The sequence below is a fragment of the Budorcas taxicolor genome, chromosome 13, assembly GCF_023091745.1.
Source record: "Budorcas taxicolor isolate Tak-1 chromosome 13, Takin1.1, whole genome shotgun sequence".
Taxonomy (NCBI): Eukaryota; Metazoa; Chordata; class Mammalia; order Artiodactyla; family Bovidae; genus Budorcas; species Budorcas taxicolor.
This window is the reverse complement of record NC_068922.1, coordinates 34,299,928-34,323,023: the sequence shown is the minus strand read 5'-3', so window position 1 is coordinate 34,323,023 and position 23,096 is coordinate 34,299,928. Positions and strand designations below refer to the sequence as shown.

Below are 23,096 nucleotides of genomic sequence, written 5' to 3'. Positions count from 1 at the left end.
CACAAAACTCTCAGAAAGATGATCTTGAGAAAAAAAATTTACATCCAAAGGATCAGTGTTTTTTATTTCATAATTTCACATGCCACATAATACATTAGAAATTGATGCAAATGGCATGTTGAAACTGCTTTTAAATGTTTTCCATTGAATTTACATGCAGATTTTACCTGTCCTACCTAGTTTCCTGTTTTAAAATCAAATTCTTTATTTTATTATTCATTGTCATTATAGGAAAAAATTCAAAATGATGTCAGTGTAGGTGAAAAGTTTTCAAATCCCTTTTAAGCACATTTAACAAAATTAGTACTAAAACAACTAGTTTTTTTAAGAACTAAAGCTAAGACTAAAAGGAATATTTTACTGGCTGCTGCTGCTGCTGCTGCTGCTAAGTCGCTTCAGTCGTGTCCGACTCTGTGCAACCCCATAGACGGCAGCCCACCAGGCTCCCCCGTCCCTAGGATTCTTCAGGCAAGAACACTGGAGTGGATTGCCAATTCCTTCTCCAATGCATCAAAGTGGAGAATTTGTTCCTGGAGACTGGCAATCTCCATTGTGACATGACTTAAAAAGAGAACTCAGGGTGAACAAAGATCCCTCCATCTATTCATGGACTTGAAGGAAATATGCTGAGGCCCTTTGGATGACCGTGGGCAGAGTAAAGCAGGCAAGAGCGACAGGCCTGTGACTCCTGCCTTTGCTGAACTCCCAGACTAGCCTGTTGCCCTTGGGGACCCCGACGTGAGGATTTGCTGGAATGCAAGGCAAGTCCAGTCCTGAGGTGGATCACGTCACATTCAGGCACATCAACGCCAAGGAAACAAAACCATGCAAGGCTTCAGGCTAAAATAAGAAAATGTCATTTATCGGGTCACATCAGTGAAAACAAACCATCCATTCTGTATACTGTTTACGTATTTGGTTTTCTCACTAGCCACGTGTGCTGGGTTTGGGCTTCTTAATTTCAACGTGACTTATTTAATCTTGGTTCTTTTCCCATCCACTCCTCCCACCCCACCCCCACCCTGCAGGAAAGGACAGGGGCGGCCCGACTGGGCAATATTTGGGAGACTTACAGAACACAACGAGACGATCTTGTTCAAAGAGAAATTCCTTGATTGGACGGAACTGAAGAGACCTAACGAGAGGAACGCCAGCGAACTCGCGCAGCACAAGGTATTGAGGGTGATCAAGCCCCAGACCTCAGAGCTTGGTTTGAGTCCATGCCAAAGGGGCTTGGATGCTAAAAGCCCTCCTGGGGTTTGCTAGCAGAACAGCAGACCGGTTTCCAGTTACATTCTGACTCCAGGAGGTGAAAATAGCTGTGTTTCCACATCCAGGTTTATAGGTGTTGCATTCAGTCATGGCGTGTGTCCCCTAAATGCACCCTTTCCTGAAATGCACTGGACAGCCTGAATGCCATCCTCTGAGGCTGCCCCATCACCAGGGAAGCAGTGATGCTATAGCTGCAGATGCAGAGGCAGCTGAGCCAGCGTGTCTGCGTTCCCTCCTAGGACGATGCCCGGGCAGAGGTCAAGCCTTACGACGTGACGCGGATGGTGCCGGTGCCCCAGACGGCGGCCGGCACCGTGCTGGATGGGGTCAACGTGGGCCGAGGCTATGGGCTGGTGGAAGGGGACGACCGGAGGCAGTTCGAGATCGCCAGCGTCTCGGTGGACGTCTGGCACATCCTGGAGTTCGACTACAGCAGGCTCCCCAAGCAGAGCATCGGGCAGTTCCACGAGGGCGATGCCTACGTGGTCAAGTGGAAGTTCATCGTGAGCACTGCAGGTCAGTGAGCACTTCTGTGTCCTCCTAGCCCCACCATAGGCATCGTGGCCACCAGATCCAGACTGAGTGCATCTGTCCCCAGCCGCCGGTGCAAGGGTCAGTCTAGTCATTCCTCATGAGAACCTTGGGAATAGATTCCTAACACCCCAGCGCGGCTAGCATCCCTGGTGCTTCCCTCTAGTCGCCTGGCATGGTAAGGTTTCCCAGCCGCCCTCGCCCCCTCCCCTGCCCCATCCCCAAAGGTCTTCTAAAAAGCAATGATTTGGATGCTGCCAAAATGGAAGGAACACACGGCCGATGGTACAGAACTGAAACCATCAGTCCACGCACAGAAAGATTTAATTCAGACTTAAAGAAGTATTTCCTCTAAGGCTGAGAGTCCTAACAGTGCTCTATGGATCTGGCAGGGTAAATACATGATCCCACCTCCCCACAGACCCCACAGTGCTGTGCTCTTCACGTGGCAAAAGAACAAAACTCTCCATGGTGTGCTTTGCACTAGGGGCAGTGAGGGCAGAGAGCGGTGGATCGGGGAGAAATCATCCCTTTTTCTTGCCAAGAAGTCACAGGTCAAGTGATCCAGTGTCCCGCATTGCTACGCATTTAGAGACAGTTTATGTCACAAGTTGGTGATTCCGAGTTTCACGTACCAAGGGAGTTTAATCACCTCCTCCTGGCCCCCTCACCATCTGGGTGTGGCTGCCCCGCCGGGCACAGGGCGGAGGCCACTGCTGGCTTTCAAACACTGATTTAGAACCATTTGGTTTCTTACCTAATTTATCCACTATTCTATTAATCAACAGGTGGCATTTACTGAGCACCTGCTCTATAAAGAGGACACTTTTAAATTTTGTATTATTGAAGTACAGCTGGTCGACAGTGTTGTACTAACTTTTGCTGTGCAGCAGAATGATTCAAGTATATATATACACACACACACATATATCCTTTTTCATTCTTTTCCATTATGGTTCATCACAGGATATTAAATACAGTTCTGTGCTGTACAGTAGGACCTTGTGGATCCTTCCTGTGTTACTAGTTTGTCCCAACGTCCCCTCCCGCTTTGGCAACCACCGGTCTGTTCTTTATGAGTCTCGTTTCTGTTTTGTAGACAAGGTTATATATGTGTTGTATTTTAGCTTCCAGGTACAAGTGGTATCATACAGCATGTGTCTTTTTCTTACTTAGTATGATAATCTCTCCATCTGTGCTGCTCAGATGGCATTATCTCATTCTTTTTTACGGCTGAGGAATATTTCATTGTATGTGTTTACACCACATCTTCTTCATCTATTCATTTGTCCATGGACATCTACGTAGCTTTCATGTCTTGGCTATTGTAAATAGTGCTTCTATGAACATAGGGATGCATGTATCTTTTTCAATTATATTAAGTTTTTTTCTGGATACATGCCCAGGAATGGAATTAATTGCTGGACCATATGGTAATTCTTGTTTACATTTTCTGAGGACCCTCCATACTGTTATCCACAGTGGCTGCACCAACTTACATTCTCACCAACAGTGTAGGAGGGGGTTCCCTTCTTTCCACACCCTCTCCAGCACTTATTTGTATATTTTTAAATGATGGTCATTCTGAATGGTAAGAGGTGATACTTCATTGTGGTTTTGATTTGCATTTCTCTAATAATTAATGATGTTGAGCATCTTTTCAACTGTCTACTAGCCATCTTTACGTCCTCTTTGGAAAAACGTCTGTTTAGATCTTCTGCCCATTTTTCAATTGGGTTGTTTTCTGTTGTTGAGTTGTATGAGCTATTGTACAGTTTAGAGATTAAGCCCTCGTCAGTTACATCGTTTCTAAGTATTTTCTCCCATCCCATAGGTTGTCTTTTCCTTTGGCTCCTTGTTTCCTTTGCTGTGCAAAAACTTGTAGGTTTGATTAGGTCCCATTTGTATATTTTTGATTTCTATTGCCTTGGGAGACTGACATAAAAAAACACTGGTGTAATTTCTGTCATAGGATGTTTTGCCCATGTTCTCTCCTAGGAGTTTTATGGTATCAGGTCTTATATTTAAGGAATAAGGCACTTTTTTAGGGACTGTGTGACTGGACAGTCACAGGACATAGAACTGGACACTCCAGACCCCTTTTCTCCCCAAGAAGGCCTCCCAGCTTGGAGGAAAGGCCCCAGACCCAGGGACCCTACAGCCTGGGTCTGAATCCTCTCAGGGGCCACTAGCTGTGCAAGTTGGGGAAATTTATATAACCTGTCTGAGCCTCGGTTTACTCACCTGGCAAATGGAGATTATAATACCCTGCTGGCAGGGGCCTAGGATCGGGTATGTGGGATGTTTAGCACATAGAGGTGCAGACATCATCATTGCTGACCTTCTCAGCATAGCTCCTGCATTGAACTGGAAGATGAGATACCATGGGTCCACCCCAATGATAGCAGTTCCTAGAGGGTCTCTGTTGTGGGTTTAAACTCTGGGGTGAACTGCCAAGTTGGACACTGAATACTCATCTGTGCTGCCTGGCACTTGAGACAATCAGCAGGAATTTAGTGGGAAAAGACCTACTAACCTTCAATGTTGTGGATGTGGGACCAATAAGGAGCAACTTTCAAGAGCACCTGCCGTCCTCAGCCTTAAAAGTAGAGGAAGGGAAAGGGCTTGCTGTTTTACAAAACCAGACCGGGGAGCTACCGTCTGAAATTTACTTGTCTCCTTCTCTTAAAAAATAATGGTCAGTGAATGGATGACTAAGACTGTATGAAAATGAATTTAAAAAACAGATCTCAGATTTCTGAGAGGCCCCTAAGAAATGCTGATGTGACCTGCACAAATACTTTGTGTTTCTCCCCAGTGAACACAAGGTACGTGTCACAGCCAGACTCTGTGGCAGGCACCTTTATGGACTAAGTGACAGCTTTGATGAAGCCCAGCTGCAGAGGATTAAAGGAGGCCAGGCAGCGTTCAGATTCCAGGCCATTTCTCTGGGAGCAGAAAAGCACAGCCTAATAGCATTTGCAGCTGCTCTGTGGTCATCACAGAAGCCCTGGCCCCTTGGTGACAGCTGGTCCAGTCCCCACACCACTCAGACCCATAGGGCTGCACCTGCAAAGGGGATTGAATTCAAGGTGCCCTTCTGGGCAGGCCCAGCAGAAAGCAGCTTCTGGTGACACAGCACTGTCACCCTCTCGGCTGACTCTGGGCAGTCTGCTCCTCGGGACGTGAACTGTGGCAAGGGAGACCAGAGGCCCCAGTGGTCAGTGTCCTGCCTCAGGTGCTGCAGGATGTGGCTCAGTCCCCACGGGGTCAGGGAACAGGCAGCTTGGGGTACCCAGTGAGGCTGGGTCAGACCCCACCAGGGCGCCATGCGGGAGCCAAGTTCCTATTGTAGGAGGTTGGCTGCAAGACCATGTGCTGAGCAGTTCACGTGGCTGAACAGCCACCACCTGTTTTTTGTTGCTTCTCAACGCAACTCCTTCCTCTCCAAAGTAGGTGGATGGCAGCGTGCAGTGACACGCTACATTCAGCCTTGGGTCAGGGCTGCAAAGATGACAGTCCAGAAGCTCTTAATATAGAGCTTAATACAACTTAACCTTTGCTAAAACTAAAAATCAATACATGCATCAAAATAAGTTGTACACAGGATTAAATTCGGGGTATGCTGAAGAAAATCGCAAGGAAAATTTGTGAAAACTTTTATGGAATATTTTTAAGGGGATATAGTCCTATTTTAGGTATATGTAGGCAAGCCCATTTTAGAGTGTTAGGGTGCACAACACTGATTATTTAAATATGAACATATATTTAATAGACTGGTAACAAATTCCAAGACATGTAAACTGCTGTGATATCTTTTAAGCATCTCTCTCCCTAGTAGTAGTCTAACTGATGTGACCAATTTTCACTGCTTTGAAGAGTGTGGGATTGCTAAACAAAGATAACTTCTATTCCTACGTAAATTCGCAAAACTTTCAACGACTGGCTTCCAGATTAATTGTGGACATGTAACATCTATTCATGGGGTGGTTTGTTTGCTTGGTGCACCTAGAAGTACACAGATTTGACAATTTCAGGTTCACAGTAGAGGGTACTAAGGCCTGAGCTTGGTCAGAATCCTTTAAGAATTATCATAATCATTTATGAAAGCTGTTTGAGTACTTTGATTAAAAGACCAAAAGAAATCACATAAATATGGTCCCTGACCACTTAGAAACTTAAAATAATTGAGCTTTCTTCTTACCTTCAAACCTTAAGACAACTGTGATTTTGTCAATGAGATTTGGGTTGAGAAAAATTGAGATCATATAGAACCAGAGAATCTGATTATTATTTTTGGTATTTTTATGTTTTTAAATTTTTTTTATTGGAGTTTTATAGTTGCTTTACAATGTTGTGTTTCTGCTGTGCAGCAAGGGTGAATTACCTATGTGTGTGTATATATATGTGTGTATATCTATGTATATCCCATCTTTTTAAAATTTCCTTCCCATTTAGGTCACCACAGAGCACTGTGTAGAGTTCCCTGTGCTATACAGTAGGTTCTCATTAATCACCTATTTTATACACATTACGATATAAACAGCAGTCCCATACCATCCCACCCACACCCGCCTTCCCCCTTGGTGTGCATATGTTTATTCTTCTTGACTTTCAACATATATGGGTATCATGGGCACCTGCATCCTCCCTGGGTTGATCCCACCCGGGACCACCCGGGCATGAGTGGAGATCTTAGTCTCCTGACGTCACTCAGCCTAGAACGCTCTGCTTCTTGGTCACGGTCGGTCATTCAGGCCTCTCTTATGCACCTCCTCCAAAAGGCCTTCCCCACCAGGCACTCCAGCAGCGCTCAGCCTGCCACTTGTCACATCCCCCATCTTCTCCTCTCAGTACTGACACCCTCTGAAGTTACTTTGCTCATCATCATTGCCCTGGCACACAGTAGGTGGTCAGTAAATATTTACTGAACAAACAAATGAGGGAGTCTGGAGACAGATCTCTTCCTATAGGTAACGGTTTGGGGTCTGAACTACTGTCTGAAGTGACCACTCACTCAGATCACTTTCCATGACTGTCCCTCAGTGGGGTCTGCATTCCGTGCACTGCTGCGCTCTCTCCAGTGCCTGCGAGGTCCCGGCAGTGAGACTAACCAGCCCTTCATCCTGGCTGCAGCCCTGGTGGCAGTCATCACTTAAATCCCAGGTTATTTTGTGAAAGTGATAGGTCTGCAATTTGTCTCTCCCATTTCTGACATAACTTGGAGACTTCCAAGTGTTTTTTTTACTAAACAGTCTTAGCAGATGACATTTTTTCCTTTGTACTTAAAGCTGGCCCAACCGTTGTTTGCAGTATCCTTTCTCCACCAGCAGACCATCTGCCAAAGGTTGGTGAAGCACGGAAATTGTGCTTGTGCCATCAGGCCCTGGGCCTGCTCTGGCGTCCACACTTCTGTTATACACACCTGGATGGCCTACTATCCTCCCAGATGATAGATGTTTATCTTGGGGTATCAGGAGGGCCTGGAGATCATCTTCCTCCAGTTTGGAGGCTTGGGGTCCATTAGCTGGAAGAAAGGTGGTTTCTCTCCCTTCCAGTGGCCAACCAAGATCGACGTTCCCTCTGTTGTAAATGATTTATCCCCAGCCCTGCACCCCAGGGTTGCACCTTCTACTGTTTGTCCTCAGAGTCTGGAGGCCTGAGCTGCACACTGGCTCTTCTTACGGTTTACCCCTGCTCATCCCATGCTCTGCTGTTCTTTGTTTGCAGTGGGAAGCCGGCAGAAGGGGGAGCACTCAGTCAGGGTGGCTGGCAAAGAGAAGTGTGTCTACTTCTTCTGGCAAGGCCGCCAGTCAACCGTGAGTGAGAAGGGCACGTCAGCTCTGATGACAGTGGAGCTGGACGAGGAAAGGGGGGCCCAGGTAAGTCCTGGAGGCAGATCTACCACAAACAAGGGAAAGGAGGGCGCCTGGTTTGTTTCCCTAAGGACCTGATTCTAATGAACAAAGGAGAGCATTGTCCAAAGCCTCTTTAGTCTTGATCTGGCTTCCCTGTATTTCAGGCTCCGTCTCCTCTTTCATCACCTCCCTGGCCAGGAAGGCAGACCTCTTATAATATGGCCTTAAAGTATATCTGCAAATAATAAATCCACAAAATTAAGTTTAAAGAGCCCATAAGTGTTTTTTAAGTTTTCACTTAACTGATCATCAAGGAATTGTAAATAGGACAAAGATGCCACTTTCCACTCCTAAAATGGCATAAGTGTTTTAAAAGAATGGACCCAGGGCTGGTGAGGATTCAGGAGGATGGCTGCCCATGCCTGTCTCTGCTGGGAAGTATAAATTGAAACAGCCACCCTGAAAGGCAGCTTTCGCTTAAGAACCTTAAAGTGCTCACACACTTTGATCAGTTATTCCACTTACATAAATCCATCCTTAGGAAATATCAGAGACGTATGTAAAGGCTGTCTTCCCATGGCCTGCATCCCCCATGGCAGCCTGGGTGATTTTTCTAGGACCCATTAGATCATGCCCTGCCCTCTCTGTTCTCTGTCACACCTGGACAACAATCTAAGGGTTTGCTGGTGTCAGTCTGCACTCTCCAACCTCCCTGGTCTTGGACGCCTGTTCAGGCCACTCCCACCTTTTTATGGTCCCCCCCCCTTCTGCCCACTGCAGGGCTTTTGCAGGGATCTCCCCGGCCTGGCACTGTTCTGGGTTTCTGTCTGGATGTCACCTCCATGTGCTTTCTCCACCTTCTCTGTCCCTTTGCTTTAGTTTTCCACAGCACTTACCCCAACGTAAAAGGATGGTCACTGTTTACTTATTCTGTGTCTTCCTCTATATGCATGAAAGAAACTGTGTCTATCCTGGTCTTACCCACCCCATAACCCCAGAGCCTGTGTGATGCCTGGCAGATACCACTGCCCAAAGTCAAAGGTTTTGAAAGCATTCCTTTTTAATGTTTGGATTATCTAACCTCCAGTCCCTTCCTTTATTATGGGAAATTAAGAGTTGATTCTGGCGTTTTGGAGATCCTAGCATCCTTTTACTGTCTTGGATGAAAAGTTAAGAAAAACATCAGGAAAGAGAGCAGAGGTATTTTCTCCAGAAACAGATCCACAAGCACTCAGCCTTCCAGCTTCCTAAGAACCAATCCTCTTCCCTAAAAGTATTTAATGCATATTTTTTTACTGTGGACTATATTTTCCACATAACAACTGTTCGTCACTGAAAGCTAATTTACTCCTCATAGTGGATCATTTCACCTGCTCTTTTTGGGGGGGCGGGTAGAGGCCATAAACAAATGTTTTATCATACCTTCAAAATCATCCTTAGGGTTTTGAGTCTTAATCCAATTGGAGCATTTCATTTTGTATCAATCCAATGGGTGAAAAATCACTGCCGAAACAGAAACCACTCGCGCAAAACGGCCCTTAGTGATGCACAACAGGCCCTGAGGTTGGTAACTTATAGTGAGAAACACTTCCTGCCTTTCAGTGCTGCCCAGCTGCCAGGCTCTGTTCAAGTTTCCTGTTTAAGGGAAAATGTCTTTGGCAAAGTGAAAGTCAGCTGACTCAACCCTTGGTTACTGTTACTATGTTGCATCTCACACTGATGGGTTAACAGATGCAGTGACTGAGGTGATCCTGGGTGACAGGCCCTCTGAGGGGACCAGACACTGCAAAAGAGAGAGTTCTTTTCCCCATAAACACTGAGTCAGTGGCTGGTCATTCTCACTGCTAAGAAGTTTTATTAGAAACATGTTTAAATTAATCACATTATATCCCTACTGCAGAATATCAGAATTCATGCTTTAAAGGACATGTGATGATAGAAAACCACTAGCTGAAGAAAATCAGGGTATAAAAGCAACATAAAACAGCAATCCTACTTGGAAAAATATACACCTGAAAAATACTTTGTATCATAGGAAAGCTGTACTTAGAACTGTCATAGTGTTCTCCATAAACATGGTATTATCTCTGGCTTTTATTTGTCCTTCTCAATATTTTTCAGATTTTCTACACAGGCATGTGTTATTTTTATGAGTGCAGAACCGGGACATGTGACTTACTACTCTATCATGTGTTTCAATTGGAAGGTCCAAGTCCTGCAGGGCAAGGAGCCCCCCTGTTTCCTGCAGTGTTTCCAGGGGGGGATGGTGGTCCACTCCGGGAGACGGGAGGAGGAAGAAGAAAACACACAAAGTGAGTCACTCTTACTCTTGCAATTCAGGGGTGGGGGTTTGGAGTAAGTCTCTCTTCATGCAGCTGAAGGCAAATTTATAAGTTTGCCTTATAAATCAGCTTTATGGGGTGCCCACACCCCTCCCCCTTCTTTTGTGGAGTTGCCTTCAGAATCCAGCTTTGCATGCAGAAGGCCATAAGATGACCTTAAACTGGATCCTGGAGGGGAAAAAAATCAGTGATTTTATCTTTTAAATTATGAGATTTCTGTTGAGCAACATCTTAAAAAAAAATCATCACAGCTTTCAAGCTTCTTAAAATATGCCTGGTTACAACTTACCTAGGTCTTTATAAATTTTATGAAACTGGTTTTCCTGCCTCGTGAACTTTTGGCAACCTGTTTCTAAGCCCACAAAGGTTTGTTTTCTGGGCCTGGGTTAAAAACCATCCTCGTCTCCACCTGCCCCTCCAGACACAGGAAGGAGTGGGGCTTGGGCTGCCTGGCAGGGTCCCCTCCCTGCTCAGTCGCTTCCTAACTGTGCCGCCGGCGCCCCCTGCAGGCGAGTGGCGGCTGTACTGTGTGCGCGGAGAGGTGCCCGTGGAGGGGAACTTGCTGGAGGTGGCCTGTCACTGCAGCAGCCTCAGGTCTAGGACGTCCATGGTCGTCCTCAACGTCCACAAAGCCCTCATCTACCTGTGGCACGGATGCAAAGCCCAGGCCCACACGAAGGAGGTCGGACGGACTGCAGCCAATAAAATCAAGGACCAGTGAGTGCTGTGTTGTGTGAGCACCTCTCCCTGAGCGAGGGCCTCCGGGGTGCAGGCTGAGCATCCCAAGAGCCCCGTGGATGCCCCCATATGTCCAGCATGACTCAGCGTGGAGAGGTCCCCACGAGGTCAGGGGCCCCGAAGGTCCAAGTTCATGCGACACACGTTCAGCCCAAACCTCCCCTCTGAGGCTTGTCCCCACTTTCTGAGGATTTACCTGCTTCCGTAAAAGGCAGAAGACCCCTTCAGAGGTGTGATTCGGCTCTCGAATTATCAGCCTGGGTCCTTGGTTATTTAAAAGAGAACAAATTTCAAACATCATTTAGGGGATCAGAGCTGGTTTTGTCAGAGGTGTGGAAGGTTTGCAAACACTCAGCTAAAGAGAGCTGGGACACCACCCACTGTGTCAGACTGTCAGGTGCCCCCTCCTTCAGGGACAAGGGTGTCTGGGAGACAGCTGCCCAAAGGCATTACCAGAGTCCCCAGGGCAGGCGCAGTGGATGTTGGGTTCCCTTCCTCTTCCAGGCAGCACCCACAGGTGCCCACGACCCAGAGACAGCACACTAGACAGCCCCAGGTGAGAACCCACTCATATACTACAGAGCGGGCTGTTATTCATTATAAGGACCATTTTAGTTGGAAAGCAGGAAAGATGCTGAACCAATCTGTAGATGAAGTCTGGAATAATTTTGTCCTGCCCACAGTTCCGGGCCTGATAAAAACTGTTGGACTCTCTCCATGCAGATGTCCCCTGGAGGCCGGGCTGCACAGTAGCAGCAAAGTGACAATTCATGAGTGTGATGAAGGCTCGGAGCCCCTGGGGTTCTGGGATGCTCTGGGGAGGAGAGACCGGAAAGCCTACGACTGCATGCTTCAAGGTAAGCCTACAGCCGGCACCTCCGAGCACCAGCTTCCTCAGTATGTAAATATTTATGCACACGTGCTCCACACAACACGAGGAGTTATCCCAACATCAGGTCTTCTCGGGCCAACAACCCAATAAGAAGACTAAATAACATTTATCACTAGTTATGATGCCAAGTAGATAATGTATGTGTCAGGGTAGAGTTGTTCATAAAGAATGCTTCTGCCAGGAAGTGCCACACAGGCCTGCAAAGAGGACAGGGCACTTCCTGGAGCCTTGGATGTGTAGCTGTGACTTGCAGAGAAGGGAAGGAGGGAGGAGCATTCCAGGAAACCAGATGGGCACAGCATGAGCCTCTGGGATGAGGTGCTTTTGGTTTAGCCAGTGCCCAGGGTGCAGAGAAATAGTGGTGGTTTAGTCACCAAGTTGCGTCTGACTCTTTGCAACCCTCTGTCAGGGGGGTTTTCCAGGCAAGAATACTTGAGTGGGTTGCTGTTTCCTCCTCCAGGGTCTTCCCAACCCAGAGATCAAACCCACGGTTCCTGCACTGGCAGGCAGGTTCTTTACCACTGAGCCACCTGGGAAGTTGTCCTGGGAAACAGTGGGGTTTAAATGAGAGTGGGTCGGTCTTGTCTTTGAATACATGAAATACAGGTTGACACACATACAGAACAACGTAAGGAAAGTGAACAATTACTAAGCAGTTTAGGCTGAGCTAGGCCGTGGCTAACCACCTGCTACACATTCCCTCACTCCATGCTCACGGCCCAACCAAGAAGCTGCCCTGGTTCACCGGCAGGGAAGCCGAGGCCTGGGTGGTTAACCATCTCAGCCCAGGTTGGACAACAGTGGGATGTCCTTGTGCCCACACTGTCCTGCCTCTCTAGTTTTACAAACTTTTCCAGAAGTTCTTAAAATATAGTTGATCCTTGAACAACATAGAGGTTAGGGGCTAAGCTCCACCCCTCCCCACACCCCCCCAGAGTTGAAAATCCATATATAACTTGTTATTTGGCTATGTCAGGGCTTGGCTGCCCCATGGCCTGTGGGATCTTGGTTCCCCAACCAGGGATTGAATCTGTGTCCCCTGCATTGCAAGGCAGAATCTTAATCACTGGACCACCAGAAGTCCCTACATATAACCTGTCACTCCCCGCAAACTTCACTACTCATAGCCAACTGTTGACTGAAAGCCTTACCAAGAACACAGTTTGTAGGTTGTATGTATTATATAATTCTTACAAAAAAGTGAATGTAATGAAAATTATAAGGGATGGAAATTACATTTACTATAGGATATTAAAGATTTCCATCATCTGTTTATGAGATGAATCATTTGTCAGTACCTACATCAATACTGTCTTAGTGGATACAAAATATGGTAGATGTTATATGTATTACTAATACTAGACATCAAAAATTAAAAGATACTGTGAAACAGAAATTTGTATTTATTTACAGATATTGGGTTAGACAAAAAGTTTGTTTAGGTTTTTCCATATGTTATGAAAATCTTTTTTTATGTTAATTCAACAAATATTTATTGAGTCTTAATTATATATCAAGTACTTTGCCAGACAACAGAGCTAAAATACGAAGGTGAACAAAACAGATGTGAACATAACTTACAATGATGTTTTCTTTGGGGGAGGGTTTTGATTGCTTTGCTTAAGTCTAATTTATAAAGAACTTAATCAGTTTAGCTTTGTTTCCTTGTAAGTCCAAACCTAACATCTTAAACCTTCAATCAGTCCTCAGTGAGGTCTATGCTGGATCTCTCTCTTGCAGCCTAGAAGCTTGAAAGTATCATGCGTTTCTCCTCTGTCAGGGAGAAAGTACACAGGGCTTTAGAAAAGAACAGATGTGACAGTTTTATTTTCCCCCGAGTCTATTCCAATAAGATCGACAATATCCCATTCATTGATGCCAATCTTGATCTGCAAAGAATGGAGAATCCATTCTAAGTTAAGATGGAGTCTTGGTACGATTATTTGGCTTATTATGCACTGCCAGGAATCTGTAATTCCAAAATATGTTCAATAGGTTTTAGCTGACTCATGCTTTTTTAAGTTCTAAAATTTCTTCTAAGAGATCTATCACTGTAATAAGTTGTTTTCTTCCACAAAATGTCCTTTTAAAAATTATTTGCACTCTTCAGTTCAGTTCAGTCACTCAGTCATGTCTGACTCTTTTGTGACCCCATGGACTGCAGGCCTCCCTGTCCATCGCCAACTCCCGGAGTTAACTCAAACTCATGTCCACTGAGTAGGTGATGCCATCCAACCATCTTATTTGCACTCAAGCCAATCAGTAAATGTTTTGCAGGCTCATGTTAAGGCATAATCATGCAAATTATTCCTTAACTTTAATCCAGACAATTTCATTTTGGCATATCCTTTAAAGGAGCTAACAAACTCCCCTCCCCACCCCCCCACCCCGCTCCAGTAAATGCTCCATATGTTACGAAAATCTTGAATGAACTCTTTGGCCAACCCAATATAATGAATGATTCATGCACTGATTAAAAAAAACAACAATATGATTACTTTATATTACCTAGTGTCACTGATACAGTTGCTTCTCAGCAGCCCAGCTGATACACTAGTGAATGGTCATAACATTTTTATGGCATGCAGCGTTTCAGTCATAATAATACTCATAATAAACTACTGAAAGCACTGTAACCTTTTATAAAAATCACTCACCCCCCTAAAGATAACTGATTCACAGCTTCTCCAGTTACGAGAGAGATGCAGACTGCATAGCAATTCTTTGAGAACAAAGGGTATAGAACAGCAAGAAGACGAGCACATTATCAGTCTCACATTAAATACCCCTCACCTTATGCCTATGTAAAGGCAGGCATCTACACAGATCTGATGCATTCACGACATGCCTAAATTTTACTACTTTTCCAGTAGTTCTAGGCTATGCAATTTGTCTGCAGGTTTTTCAAGTTGTCACAAACCTCCAAAAGATTTTTCCAATGTATCTATTGAAAAAACTTATGATGAACCATTTCCCAAAGCCTGTGTCAATATTTATAGACTTATGGCTGCAGGTATTTTGTGAGTATATATGCCATTCTCTACTTAATAGCTGGAGAACTGAGTTGTTTCAACTTTTTCTCTAACAACAATAAAGTTGTGTATAGTTTTCAAAAGAATTGTCTGCATTTGTTTCTAGTTAAGGTAAATTCCTGTACCTGGGACAACTGTGGTGAAGTTATTATAAAGTCTTACAGTAACATCTGCCAGTGTCCCCAAAACACTGGCCCCAAATTCCATCTTTACCCACTGATTGTAGCCCACCTCACCAGCAGCTTACAAATGTGCACATTTCACAGCACAGCCACATGCTTGTTTATTACTTTTCCTCACTGATGGTAGAAATTATGATCTAAACACTGTTATAACTTAATGTTTAAATTAGAAGTACTGTTAAATGCTGTCTATACATATTTTTTAGCCACATGTACTTCTTTTTGGGTGAATATTTTATTTGTGCCTTTAGCACATTTTTCGATATTTATTGTCTTATTATTATTACATTTCTTTATATACTGCTAAAGATATGAACAGGTTTCTATATTTCCCATTTTGTCACTTGCCTTTTCATTCTGTTTGGTTGAGGGTGCTTTCTAATGCAGTGTAATTTTTCATTTTTATGTTGTTAATGCATAAATCTCTTCTTGAATTATTTCTTATGCAGTTATGATTAAAAAGGCCTTGCCCACCTCCAAGTTCAGATGAACTGTACCCTTTTTACACTTGTGCTTTGATCATTTCATGTCTTACATTAATTCTTCAGACCACCTGGAATTTATTTGTCTTTAAGCTTTTTGTTCTCTTTTCTTTCAAAGATCCTGGAAATTTTAACTTCACACCCCGCCTGTTCATCCTCAGCAGCTCCTCTGGCGACTTCTCAGCCACAGAGTTCATGTATCCCGCCCGAGACCCCTCTGTGGTCAACTCTATGCCCTTCCTGCAGGAAGACCTATACAGCGCCCCACAGCCAGGTACGGCCCACAGAAGAGGGCAGTCGTGCTGAGCCAGCAGAAGGCTCACCTTCTAAGAAGTCTTTTTATTTTGCATCTAGTAAGCAGTTTTTATCTGCTAAGTACACTTTCTTATATTATCGCTCATGTAATCCTCATACCTCCCCTGCAACCAAAGGAAGATGACATCAATCATGTATTATTATGGTATAAAAAACTGACCCTCAGATACTCACCCAAACTCATCAGTTAAAAATAGGTTGAGTGCAACTATGTCAGGCATCAGTCTCTGCTGTTTGCTCAGCTTTCCCTCCATCATCTTGATTCATGTTCTCATGTGGCTGCTCTTGCTGCAGCCATCATGTTTCTATTCAAAAGAGAAAGAAAAAAGAAGAATGGGAGAAACTGCAATGATAGCCAAGTCTCTCCCTTTTATCAAAAAGCAAAAGCTTTCCCCGAAACCCCCAGCTGCAAGGGAACCTTGCCAGAGTCACAGGAGCAGGGGTTGGGAGTATCTCTGGGGTGAACCCCAGAGCAGTGTCTACAATTCCAGGCTGCAGAGCAGGGCCAAGGCTCTCTCCTGTGCCTCCTGATCCCAAGGTCAGGGCTGTTTCCACATGACCTCCACCACAAGACAGAGACTCTGTGCTGTTGTTGTGGTTGGGACAGTCACCAGGGACTGGGCTGCAGAGACAGTCGTGTCTGAGGTCAGCTGTCCCAGCCTTGGGGCGTCTCCACTCTCACATTACAAGAACCTGGAGCAGCATCAGGAACCTCACAGACCCTGGCCAGCCTGTCACCACCTGAAAAGCTTGCCTGGTACACATGGTCATACTGGGGAAATATTAGCTAGTGTCTTAGAAAGGGCTGCCATCCACCTCTTCATCCTAAGGCTCAGGTCAGGTCTTCAGCCTCCACTGGGCTTTTCAGTCGTGTGGTTATCACAGAACCCAGAGATGAGAGCCAGGAAAAGACTCTGGTGAGAGGAGCCAGCGGATGTGAGAGGCCTTGGCGACTTCAAAGAAGAGTCATGCTAATGGTTTGCTGGAGAGAAAAGGGGAACATCATTGGGATCTCTGCAGGCCCATTCCTCCCTAAAAGAACCGTGGACTCAGATGGCCTGCTTAGCAGGTCAAGCACGGGCAGGGCAAGCGTGACGTGCTCCCCAGTGTTTAACATGCTCTTGGGGGTCAGCGGTGCTGACAGCCCCTCAGGGGTCATGAGTCTCATCTATCCCAATCTTGGCACCTGGCCAGGACCCAGAGAGCAGCTGTGGAGTCGGGGGAGGCGGGGAATTGAGAGAGGAGGAAAGAGCCTACCTCATCAACGCCAGCTCTGCCTCAGGCTTTGCCTGATTTGTCCCTCAAAAGCCACATCATCAGGGGGACCCTCCCTGTGGCCCTGAGTTTACCTGCCAAGGGGCTTCTCCCACTGACCATAGTGGCAGGGAGGGAGGCACTGGTTAGGCTTGGGGAAGAGTCCCTGACCGTCTGCTCTGCCCTCACAGCACTTTTCCTTGTTGACAATCACCACGAGGTGTACCTCTGGCAAGGCTGGTGGCCCATCGAGAACAAGATCACGGGCTCCGCGCGCATCCGCTGGGCCTCGGACCGGAAGAGCGCCATGGAGACAGTGCTGCAATACTGCCGAGGTGAGGCCCCCAGCAGTGGGCACCCTCCATCCAGGTGCCCTGATGGCTTTCTGCAGACTGACTTAGAGACCCGGGCCAGGCCTCCTTTCCTGTGGGTGGCACTAGCCTGGGAAAAAACCTGCAGTCAGCCATGAAACTAGCTTTGTTTTTCCCCTGGAACTTCTTGAGGCTTATTACTTTTGAAATTAATACATTCTAAGCTGCCAACATGAATGAGATTTCATTTCTCTTTTTTAAAATTGAAGTCGAGTAAATGTACAATATTATATGTTACAGGTGTATGATACAATGATTCATGATGTTCAAAGGTTATACTCCATTTATAGTTATTATAAAACATCAGCTATATTCCCCATGTTATACAATATATCCTGATAGCAGATTTTATACTTAATGGTTTATACCATTAAATCCACTACCCCTTATATTGCCCCTCCCCATTTCAACAAACTAGGGAATATCTCTTTTCTATTGGACTGATCAAAAAGTTCATTCGGGTTTTTCCATAACATCTTATGGAAAAACCCAAATGAACTTCTTAGCCAACCTGATACTATAAGGCCATCTATTATTAACCTGTCACCCTCGAGATGAACAGCTGAGTTGTAGGATGGCTAGCCTGGTTAAAACCATCCTGCACGCAGAGTTAATCATGCTGAGGGACCCTGTCAGGGAGTCGAGAGAGCCCCCAAATTGGCTGGAAGGCCGACAGCAACCTTTCTGTCATTATTATTAGTGTTACATCTGCAAAGAAAGGTGTGCAGTCCATTCGTGGCTTCTCTATCATACCATCCACCTGAAACTGGTGGTCTTTTATATAAAATGAAGATACCAGTAATTAATTTCTTAATTTTTAAGACCCATTGATTAGTATTGCTGAGTATGTACAGTCAATTTTCTCTTGAGAAACTCTTTCATAATAAAATAACTAAATTTCCCACCAAACATATAAGCTAAAGCAGCTTCTAAACTGCTGTCATTAACTGGTTAATTCTCACTGAACTTGATGCTGGGTCAGGAAGCTGGAGGAATATTTGACGGGTGAGTCCAGGAGGAGGAAAAGGAGCCCCCAGACACCGCAGAGAGAGGCTGTCTTTCCTCCCAGACACCGCAGAGAGAGGCTGTCTTTCCTCCCATCCAGGGAGGGTTCTGTTACGGTCAGGAACCTTAAAGTCAGGTCACTTCCAGGCAACTGCATGCATACCTATATGCAAGAAGTTAAACATCTTATGTAAACACCCTCCAGGCGGGGCTGTCAACTACTCATAACTTACATTTTAAGCCTGAAGTCAAGAGATGCAAACAAAAGATTTCAGGGGAAATCAGAGAAATACAGGGCCTTCAGGGCCACCCCGGGTCTGTGACGTCTGCCTTCTGTGTGACCGCAGGGAAAAACCTGAAGAAGCCGCCCCCCAAGTCTTACCTCATCCACGCTGGCCTGGAACCCCTGACCTTCACCAACATGTTCCCCAGCTGGGAGCACAGAGAAGACATTGCAGAGATCACGGAGATGGTGAGCACTCTTCCCTGCCTTTCAGGCTGTAGGGTGGCTTCCCCTGGGGAGAAAAGGCCAACTGCATTCTCATGTGAAAATGTGATTCCTTGTTCACATGTTGACCAGTCTACACAGAATCAGCACAGGAGAAGAGATGCCTAAGGAGAAGTCAGTGAAAGTAACTGGGTAACTTTCTATACACCATGCTCAGGTCCAAACAAAAGCAAAGGTGAACTTAATTACTTTGAAGACAACACACAAATAAAAGCAGCCATCTCTTCTACCTGTTAAAGATCCATTGCCTCTTTAAGTCCATATAAAGCACCACAGAACAGCCCCCTGTCTCAGACCTCAACCTTGGGTCCAAGGAGACATGGAATAACTCCGTGATGAGTTCACTTGCTCAGGTAACGCAGGGAGTGAAGGCGGTGTGAGCCTGTCCTGATGCAGGATGGCTCGACTCCTCTTTCCTACCATCCTTTATCTCCACGAGGCATTTATCATAACTTCTATTCACCAAAACACATTATTAGCCAGCATGTTATCCTTTCCAGCTGCACCGAGAAGAGGAAGCTTACTACAGCTCTGTAGAATTTAATGTATGGGTTTTGAACACTGCTCACACCACCAACCCCAAGGAAGTTTTTTATTTGGTGGGAGATAGGTTTGTCCAATGAGATTTTTCTTGCTGTGCAAACACAGGGCTGCTTACCTGGGGAGATGATGGGGGATATTTGATAGGAGGTCTGGATAACTTTAAACAAACTGCAAAAGTGTGCTGCTGCTTGACCACAGAGAGGGCTAGCTTGATCTCCGCTGCCGATCCTAAGCTCTCTGGAGCCCGGTGGACTTTATCTTCACAGGTAGGGTCTCAGGCTGCCTGGGAGCCAACAGGCATGGTGAGGTGTCTCTGTGCATGATGGATATGTGACCCAGGACCCCTCAAAGCTCTTCAGGTTCAAGGACATCAATCAGTGCTATCCTCTGTTCTCTGCAGACCTCTGGAGGGGGTTAAAAAAAAACTCCATTCAGCTCCAGCACATTCTAGATGCATTTTCTTACCTTTTTCTATTGAGGATTAGGAGATGGGATCTGAGGTATAGAGGAGAGGTTGATTCTTATTAAGGTTAATTGCTTTTATATATTTGTAAGCACATTCCATTATTTGCATGCTTCTGATGTCTCAGCTTCACATGTAATCATCTTCTTGATAATTCACTCATGTGATAGGCCCTAAACTTTTTTGCTGATGTATATGAAAACTCATAGGGGGAGTGAGACGGCATCTCAGGCTAGGCTGGGGTGGGGATGGGCTGGGTGATATATTCACAGCGCATGATGAAATATGTTCAGATATGGAGGTTCCTCTCTTGGCTCCCTCTTCTTCTCCAGGACACAGAAGTTTCAAATCAGATCACCCTAGTGGAGGATGTCTTAGCCAAACTATGTAAGACCATTTACCCGCTGGCCGACCTCCTAGCCAGGCCGCTCCCTGAGGGAGTCGACCCTCTGAAGCTGGAGATCTATCTCACCGATGAGGACTTCGAGGTAAGTGTTTTTTCTGGGCGGAACTGTGTTTGAGTGTCGTGCATGGCTTGTCGGAGGGTCTGTTCACTCAGCCACTGGGCATTTCTTTCTTTCCTTCCAGTTTGCACTAGACATGACCCGAGATGAGTACAACGCACTGCCCGCTTGGAAGCAGGTGAACCTGAAGAAAGCGAAAGGTCTGTTCTGAGTCATGAGATGCTGGAGGAACCTGGGTGGTCACTTTCAATACTGATGGACCAGGAAAATGGATGTTTTAGTTGGGGAGCCTGGTATTTTTAAATGTTTTTTCATCCGGATTTTTAAAACCTGAAGTGACCAGCTCTCCTGCTCGTTTGGGAGTTGTGTATTTTGTAAATGTTCCAGAGAATTCTCTGGGAACACGTTTTCCACACGTCAGCAAGTGATATTTGTGAGGTATCCATGGCCCTACATGCACTTACGCAGCAGGTCCTCAGCAGCGGCCACGGCACTGCCCTCCCACTCCAGCTAAGCGTTGCCTATTTTTTTGAAGCAGTTCTCTTTATAAAGTGTTATTTTGATAGTTTGTGGATTCTAAAATATATATATATTTATATAAACACCATATAAATCAAATATGTATTTAACAAACCAATATGTATTCATTCACTTTTAAGATTTTTTTTTTTTTGGTGTCAAAATAATATTAAAAGGTAGTTGCTCCTGTTGAATTAGTTCTGCCACCTATGTGTACTTTCACCCATACTCAGAAGCGTCTCCTTTGGTGTGAAGTCTGACTCGTTCTGAGTGCTGCTTCCGGTGCTAAGATGAACAAAGGCTCTTAAGAATCTGTGCAAATCTACCTTTCTACCTTAATATTGCCCCCAAATGTATAGTGCCTTGTTTTATGTACAGTTTATATACAGAAAAGTTTGCTCTGCATTTTTTGATGATGGTTTGGAACAGTATCTACAATTTTACTCTAAAATAGTAGAAATTTCAAAAAAAAAAAAACTCTCTTTCTAATACCTGTTGTAAACATTATACATGTCATTTGGTGACAGAGGACTCCAAAATAAAAGCTTCAGAATAAACACAACTATGAACTGATTGGTTCACATTGAGTTCCTGTCTGAAAAACATTTTTTGTAAATGTTAACCTTGTACCAATATTTCACCATTCAGTATTAACTGCTGTAACTTTTAATGCAGCTCAGGAAAAGATGGAATACAAGGTCATACAACTAAACAGACATATTCAGCCCATAAAATGAGTTGAAGACATATTTTTGCAAGTCATTCAACAGATGCTCTTTATCCTCAACTATAGCTGTGTACCAAATTCAAGAGCTCAATGCCTTTTTAAAAATACTGCATATATAAGGTAGTTAGAAAAACATTAAAAACTCACCAGTTTTTATGTTCTAAAATCCAGGGTCCAAGGGAAGAGAATCTGGAAAAGAACGCATGTGTAACTTAATCACTTTGCTGTAGGCCTGAAACTAAAACAAAGTTGTAAATCAACTGCAATAAACGAACCCCAAACCCGTGGTTTTGAACAAAGACCACATACCCTGATAGGAGCTGTTACCACCACCCCCACTTTGGTCTTAGTAATATAGTTCATGTATCAATCCCATGATTTCTAAACTCCATCACTGACCATGAGCCCCCTGACCCCCGAGACTGCACTAGGTCAGGGGTCTGTACCTGCTCCTGGCCCCCACCACTTGACGGCTCGGTGACACTGGGCCATCACAAAACTGTCCCACCTCCGTCTCCTCTTCAGATCAGCACTGTAACTGCCCACCTCCTATGACTGATTCTTACCAAGGCTATCACTGTTACTGTCATGGAGGTGGACTTAGGAAAGCAAGAGAGTTAAAATTAAGGAACGTGGTCACACATCTAGAAATGACAGGTTCAACCCAGGAAGACCTTCCAACGAGAAAACATGGAAAAGTCGAGGGAGACTGTGTCCCATGGGAAGCTGGCAAAGAGGAGCAGAGAAACATGCTGCAGTAAGCCCTTTGGGTGGAGAGCCTGCTCAAGGTGTGATGGACAATACAGAGTCATCAGCAGTACCATTACCCTAGATTTTCCCAAATGCTCTAAAATTGTTTAGACCCACGTGTACTAAGCACTGTCCCCAGCACTGTGTCTGCCTCTCACCTCTTATTATAAACAGGGCACCTGTCTTGGTTTCACATTTGCTTTTTGCCTCTTTTCCTGAGTTGTTTCCCCAAATCTCTCTCCAGTCTGCAAAACCAGATCCTCCTTTCTCATGTGGTTTTGTGACAGCAGGACGTGACCTTTGCGTCCTGGGAAGGGACCCTGCCTGAACACATGACATGCTAAGTCTCAACACCTCAGCCAGCTGGGCTGCACCCCTCCTCCAGAGCCACATTCCCAGGTGAACCATCTGGGGAACTTTTTATTAAAAACAGCTGGTGTTTTCTTCATTTGCTGCTTTTGAACTAAAGAACAGAGGGGAGCGGATGTCTGGGTGGAGACAAGATGTCACGAGTGTCCTGAGGCTGTGGGGGAACTGCAGGAGTACAAGCGGGCTCCAGAGGTGAGGAACCTTCACCCCGATATGTTCTTCCTGGGCTGTGTCAGGGTCAGAAAGGCCGCTCAGGCGCCCCTCTTCGTTCTCTCCTTATTCCAGCCCCTCCTGTGCCTGAGCTCCATTCTTGTAAAAGGGGATGCATTCCAGAAACAGCTTGAGCATCTGTTTTGGTCCTTCACTTCCTTCTTTTCTTCTGATTGTAACATAATACCCTGTCTACACAGTGACTTGTACATGAATGATCACGGCAGCATCGTTCATAATAACCCAAACCTGCAAACAACCCACCGGTC

General features: G+C 45.3%; 1 protein-coding gene and 1 long non-coding RNA gene across 6 annotated transcripts in view; one reads left to right on the top strand and one right to left on the bottom strand.

Annotated features, from left to right (window-relative positions):
- Positions 1-21,344, top strand: part of SVIL (supervillin) — a 169,567-nt gene extending 148,223 nt beyond the window's left edge. For all 5 annotated transcript variants that reach the window (XM_052650626.1, XM_052650627.1, XM_052650625.1 and 2 more), the window contains 11 exons: positions 1,029-1,173; positions 1,512-1,788; positions 7,534-7,685; positions 9,868-9,973; positions 10,513-10,720; positions 11,465-11,598; positions 15,448-15,603; positions 17,090-17,233; positions 18,622-18,746; positions 20,121-20,276; positions 20,377-21,344. In XM_052650626.1, the coding sequence (XP_052506586.1) occupies positions 1,029-1,173; positions 1,512-1,788; positions 7,534-7,685; positions 9,868-9,973; positions 10,513-10,720; positions 11,465-11,598; positions 15,448-15,603; positions 17,090-17,233; positions 18,622-18,746; positions 20,121-20,276; positions 20,377-20,463 (1,690 nt within the window). In that variant the 3' untranslated portion in view covers positions 20,464-21,344. The remainder of the gene's footprint in view (positions 1-1,028; positions 1,174-1,511; positions 1,789-7,533; positions 7,686-9,867; positions 9,974-10,512; positions 10,721-11,464; positions 11,599-15,447; positions 15,604-17,089; positions 17,234-18,621; positions 18,747-20,120; positions 20,277-20,376) is intronic.
- On the bottom strand, positions 13,467-16,494 carry LOC128058240 (uncharacterized). The gene is made up of 3 exons (XR_008200418.1): positions 16,461-16,494; positions 15,819-15,949; positions 13,467-13,522 (listed from the first exon to the last, which is right to left on the bottom strand). It is a non-coding gene; the product is annotated as an uncharacterized LOC128058240 (long non-coding RNA).
- Positions 21,345-23,096: the final 1,752 nt, after the last annotated feature.